Consider the following 6,521-nt stretch of genomic DNA (forward strand, 5'->3'; position numbering starts at 1 on the left):
TATGATGGCTTTCTCAAGTAACAGTTTTGAAATTCCTAGGGGACTTTCTAAATACAGATTTTATATTCTTTATTTTAAAAAATAATTTTATTAAATCCAAGTAAATTTTCATTGACATTGTCGTCTCTGTTACATAATTATTTTTGTCACATTCCCAAAGAAACTACATATTAGTAAGTATTTCACTCAAACAAACTTAAACATCTAGTTCATTCTTTGGCTTCCTTCCCCTCTATGATACATATATCTATATTTATATATAGCTTATGGTAATGATGCTGGCGGCAGGAGGGTGGAGGAAGACTCGGCAGGCTCATGCACGACCGAATTCACAGCCACCGAAACAGGGTTGCCTTCCAACTGCAGCATGATGCTTCCAAGAACTTCTCTTAATATTTTCTTGAACTCGTCTTCTTTCACCATCTTCCCATCACTAGCATTGAACATTTTCAGAGCTTCAATCATAATATCGTCCACCTGCAAACACAAAAAGAAAATAGAATTTTGTTATTGCCCGCACTAGATTAGGCCATGTATATCAGTATATATAATAGTCGAAACAAATCAACGGGCCTAATCTCATAAGTAGACAATCCCTTTGAATAAAAAGGATCACAAGGGTCATTGAAGGATTTATGCTCACCAAATGCACTAAGAGCAAATACCAAAGGTGCTGCTCAAAATTTTCAACCGTGAAAAAGGGTAAAAAGTCACGTTTCAGTAATTACGTTATATTAACTGACAGCGGATGCAACTGAAGCCACCTAGCAAGCATTTTAAATGGTAAATGTGAGTTCTGCGGAACGAATTTATTCAGAACCTTCAGAACCAACAATGACACAGCGATGTGGTGTGTAAAGATCAATCGAAAATTCAACGGCTAACAGTTGTAACTTGTGCATAATGTACTTTATTTGGACAAATGAAAGATTTAAGTAGGTAAAAATACCTCATGAAGAGCCCCTAGTGGAGGTAATCCAGCCGAGCTGGCCAAAGCATCCAGGGCAACGTTTAAGAAATCCTTTGAAAGTTTCCCGTTGCGATCTTTGGGTATATTTTTTAAGGCAAGGTCCAGTGTCTGCATGAAATAAGTGCAAGATGTGAAGTCTATTAAAAGGGGATAACAAATGTGTTTCAAAATAGAAATTGTACAAGGCCAAAAATGTTCAAGAAGTTGCAACAGAAGGATGTTTACCACTAAAAGTCCATGGGATCTCCCGAATTGCATTAAAATATCCAAATCTTGAATTCATGCATGCAGGTTGGAAACTATTGAAGTAATCAGCTATACCATATTTTTAATAAGAACGTCTTAAGAGATTCTTAAGTCACTCAAATGTCTCAAATGCTGAATTAACCACAGTATCTTAACGTCTTTCTATTTTATCCAGATGAAGTATGTGTTTGTATTTGATTTTTGTATTTTAATATTCGAATAGACTACAATAAATCAACGAAAACTTTTCCAAAATTTGATAGATTAATAGCATAAATGATAATCTTTCAAACTAAGCAATATGCAGCACAAACTCATTGTATGTGCTAAATATCTAGTAATTATCAAAACTATGTACATTACCTTATCTAACTCGAATTTGTTTGACATAAGACTCCTAATCCCACTCCCGTCAAATGTGTTCTGGCTGTGAGCAACAATTACAGGTTTCTCATTGAGAATTCGTGAGACACCCTCCACAGATCTTTGAAATGCAGCAAAAAATGTCTCCTGTGAAACCGGCTGCTCAAATATACCGCCAAGTGATTGGAGTGCTGGCTCCACAATGTCACACATGACCTACAAAAGGGATAACTATCTTACTATTAGTATATGAAAGTTAGATTTGCTATTAATCTAGGTGTAAAATTGAATAAGATTGAAAGAGAGAATGTACCCAATGATCGGTGGAAGGAGGCATTCCATGGTCAATCGAAAGTTTCTCAAAAGCTTTAACAATGTAATCTTTCAGTGATCCATTAGGCAAGTCAAGCTCAGAAAATATAGATATCATCTCCGGTTCAAAAGTTGGACTATCAACAAATGCACGAAGCTCTTCACCATCAATTCGAAGAATAACAACGGGGTCTCGTTTTAAACCAGAAGCCATGCCCACAAGGAAATCCGACAGAACCTCTTTAAACTTAGTCTTGCTTATTTTTTTATGTTTACCGTCCGTGAATTCGCTAAGAACCTGGATTGTATCACAAGCAGTGAATTTTTATTTTCTCTGACAAGACAGAATAATAAATATAAGCCGAAACCACTTCTACAGTCTAGGTCGGATAATATCGCTCATTCTTGCAACTTTCAATAACATGAATACACTTTCAGTTCAATACAAAGCAGAAACCTCCAACATCTGCCCTGAAGGTAAACCAAAAGACCCAGTAACTTAATGCTATCTAGCAACAGATAAAATGTAAAGTTCCCATCAACGCTTTTTAGGTCCAGTGGAGCTTAAATGAGAGCTGTTGCAGATGTTTTATAAATAGTCCCATCTATGAGTATAAACCAGTCGATCTTGAGCTCAACTTTAAAAAAAAATAGGTCGATCTCATTTAGGTCAAAACAAAGAAGCTTGTTTACGACACCCCCGGCGGCTCACGAGCTCAGCTTGAGTTCACATAATTTTTCATGAATATTTTCGCAAGCACAGATAATAAGTTCGACTCACTCACGAGCTGACAAACTACTAAACTTGAGCTTTAACTCAATATTGAAAATTTCTGAGCCTGATTGTGCTAGAGTCAAGTGATTTTGAGAGAGGCTCATGAGCTGAGTCAAGTTATCTCACATTCCTAAGTCCTATTGTTACAATAAAAATCATTTGTCATAAAATTCATACATTTAATCAAACAAAAGTAAGAAGAAAAGCAATAGATAATAGTCCAAACTCCCAAGGTCAAACGAATTTTAAGATCACATGTCATGAGTTCATCCTTTGCAATAAAAATAAGATTTACATTACTAGACGTTGCCCCATCTAGACAAATACAACTCTTATGAGTTCAAATATTCTATACCACATAGTTTACATAGTACAGCCAAGCACATCCTAAGAGGTACAACACCTTGGGGGTCATGTTGTATGAAAAATAAGCTACATGTAATCACATGTCATTTTAATTGTTGATTCCGACTTCTTGAGGTCCATTTACTAACAAAGTCAAGAGTAATAAAGTAACGTAATCAATGGCTTTAAATATTTTTAATGAAGGACACGTATGTCTCTTGAAACATCAAAGTCAACCAGATGAGATCACTGAATGAAGACAAGAAACCCTGGATGGAATAAGAAAATATACAGAGATAATCAATTCACCTAGCCTAAGTTTGATCGATCACGAAAATGAAGGCAATTTAACACCCATTTTGTCTTTCAGAATGCAGACAAAAACTGAAGTATCTGAAAAAAAATGAAACTTTCCCATCTCTCCTCTCCGGTTGAAGTAAAATTTTCAAGATTTAGCTACCAAAGGTTTGAATTCATTCTGAGGCTAGTTCATTTCCCCCCTCCAATTTTGATTAGGTGAAGCCTGTATAAATTTAATCTTGGTGTAGACCAAATAATGTCAACGATAAATCATCGAACTACACCAGGATCACAACATTCCCCTCGAATAAACCAAACAAAGCAGGGAATCCCATTCAACTTGTCACACTTCCTTATCCTACTTTCCTACTACAACAGGAATGAAACAAACCCAAAATACAAACCATTAAAGAACAGATTATAACTCGACAGTCTTCATAGTCTACCTAGAGTCTACGAACTGTGCAAGGATACAAATTAGTGTAACATAAATACTTCGTAAACTAGCAAACAACAAAATACACCAGAATAACACAACTAAACCAAGACCCCATCAATGACAGTCAAAACCAAAACTTCTTACAATTTGACCACACCTCCGTGATACCCAGAAATAAATATTAACAAAAACGATCAGGGAAAAACAAGAGCAATATGTAAATACGGCTGTAAAAAAATAGAAGTGAAAAAAATGAAAGAAAAGAGAAACCTCTGAATAAATATGGTCAGAATCAGTAGAAGTTCCCTGAGCAGGCAACCCAAGAGCAGCGCCAATATCCGCAACAGCAGGCTGCAGTTCCTTCACAGAAAGCTTCCCATCACCATCACCGTCCAGTTCTTGAAACTTGTGATCCACAAACTTACCAAAAACCCTCTCATTCTCAACTAACTCCATAATATCTGAGCCGTCCACGACCTCTTGAGTGCTACTTTTGTCCTTCATTGCGCCGCTGTGATTGTTGTGCATGTCAAAAAATTTAAGACCCAACAACACCACAACTTTTTTTTCTTGAATGGCTGAGAACGTTTTGGAGATTAAAGGGTCTTCGATCCCGTCGTTTTGGTGGGTTTCTCGTGAATTTAGATGGGCTGTGCTAAACTTTTCCCCTGTTTTTGGTTTCTTTTACTTCCGTTTTCTGTGAGGGAGAGTTCGTTTATTCTTTTTCCAGTTATATATCTATATATAGGTGAAAGAAAGGCAACCGACCAGGGGCCTTGTTTGGTTTGCTTAGAATTTAACATTTTTTTTCCTAAAATACTTCACTCAAATAAAAAATCACCACCTTCAAAAAATTTAATTTGGAAAAGTTCTCTAATTTTTTTAATATAAGAAATCTGATATTTGAACACGTTTCCACAGTTAAAGATAAAATATGTAGCGTCCCCCCTAAAGCAATAATTATCTAGTTAAATGAGAACCAAACAAGACTTTAAATATCAAATACGGTCATTAATAGATGCGTGGCTACACTCCATATGGCGGTCTGGATTTTAATATTTGCCATTTAGTGGACACGTATCCTTTGAGCAAGTAAAGTAATTCGAGTATACTCATAAAGTTCTTGTCCCAGTCAAGCCTCGGGGTATAATATTTGAGGCGTTCTTGTCCCAGTCAAGCCTCGGGGTATAATATTTGAGGCCCACGAGATACAACTATTTGGGTCAACTCTTTCTTTTTCTCGATTTACGATTGGGGAAGGCTCTTAACAAAGCCGATGTCAGATGACATCCATATGGTGTCGTTTGGGCTAGTATTATTGGACTTTGGATGATCTGGCCTCTTATGTTATAAGGCCGGACGGCTTCTTATTTTAAGGATCCAGTTACTAAGATTCACTTTTTTATATAAATTTTTTTATTTTGTTATTCCATGCATCTTTGATAAATATCCGAGATAATACAGTACTTTGCAAATCACTTTAATCAGATAAATTACATTGGACAAAGATATGCATTACCAGTCTTTAACTTTCTTACACGTACAACTATGCTATGATGGCGTAGAAAGCATGTCCGACATGGAAAGGGGTCTATTCCGGATCAATACATGAGATGAGTTTGAGAAAGAATTTAAAGGCCACTTCTATCTGGAAAATGTTATCTACAAGACGTGAAATAAACTTAGGGAGTTGAGGCAAATGAGTATTATACCGAAGTATGTGAGCAAGTTCACCACCATAATGTTTCAAGTTCTTGAGATGTCTAATGAAGATTTGCTCTTCTATTTGGTGGATGGTCTTCAAACTTGGGCGAAGCAAGATGTGCAATGCTGAGGAGCGAGGATGGTGGATGAGACCATCGCCATTGCGGAGTCACTCACGGAGTATCGAGGGGAGAGATATGCCAAGGGCAAAGCAAAGTTTAACTTGTCTTTTAGTGCAGAAGAAGAGATGAAACACAAGAAAACTCATTTTGTGGCTAAGGTTGACAAAGGAAAGTCACTTAGTCGGAATGAGTATAAGGAGCACACGAAGGCTTTTGTGCCCAAGGGAGGATGTTACGTATGCAAAAGACCACACCAAGTTAGGGATTGTCCAAAGCTTGGATCGTTGTTTGCAGTACAAGAGGTGCACAAAGCTATGGAGAAATCGGACCAAGGGGTTGGTTGTGTTGGTTCGATTCAACTTCTAAATTCCCTCAATGACAACAAGACGCCAATGACACAAATCAAGGGGCTTATGCTCGTCGAGTCTCGAACAATGGGAATAAAAATTATGCAATGGTGGACACGAGTGCCACACATAACTTTATCATTGACGATGAGGCCAAGCTGCTTGGTCTACATGTGGAGGAGATGGAAGGCTGGTTAAAAACTTGCAACTCTCAAGCACGATGTCTTCAAGGCATTGATCAAGGGGTAGATCTTTACATGGGGGTTGTAAGGGCGAAGCGAATTTCTTAATCTCATATTTGGATGATTATAAGGTTGCGATCAGCATGGAATTGCTTCGAAATGTGAGTGCGATACTCATGCCTTGTTATAATTCTTTGTGGATTCTTGAGTCGGGGTTACATGCATGATTACTACACTAACCGGGGTCACGAAGTTCAAGTACTTGTCGGCCTGCAACTCATTGAGGGGGAGAACGAAGGGAATACAACATCCTTGGAGGTCACGATGGGTGTAGGTTCATGAATCATGGTGCATGCAAATGGAGGATCTAATGGACTCATTAATCATGAAAACGACATGATCCCGACAGACTTAGC

The 6,521-nt window shown here is 37.5% G+C and overlaps 1 protein-coding gene across 2 annotated transcripts; it reads right to left on the minus strand.

Moving 5' to 3' along the window:
• Positions 1-85: 85 nt before the first annotated feature.
• Positions 86-4,492, minus strand: LOC140963046 (uncharacterized). 2 transcript variants are annotated; one of them, XM_073422259.1, is made up of 5 exons: positions 4,021-4,492; positions 1,893-2,189; positions 1,580-1,795; positions 950-1,078; positions 86-477 (listed from the first exon to the last, which is right to left on the minus strand). In XM_073422259.1, the coding sequence occupies exons 1-5, from the start codon at positions 4,276-4,278 to the stop codon at positions 265-267; spliced, it is 1,113 nt and encodes a 370-aa protein (XP_073278360.1). In that variant the 5' UTR covers positions 4,279-4,492; the 3' UTR covers positions 86-264. The 2 variants fall into 2 exon arrangements, with proteins under 2 accessions (XP_073278360.1, XP_073278361.1); XM_073422260.1 differs by lacking the exon at positions 4,021-4,492 and adding an exon at positions 3,895-3,916.
• Positions 4,493-6,521: the final 2,029 nt, after the last annotated feature.

This window comes from Primulina huaijiensis, chromosome 17 (genome assembly GCF_012295235.1).
Source record: "Primulina huaijiensis isolate GDHJ02 chromosome 17, ASM1229523v2, whole genome shotgun sequence".
Classification (NCBI taxonomy): domain Eukaryota; kingdom Viridiplantae; phylum Streptophyta; class Magnoliopsida; order Lamiales; family Gesneriaceae; genus Primulina; species Primulina huaijiensis.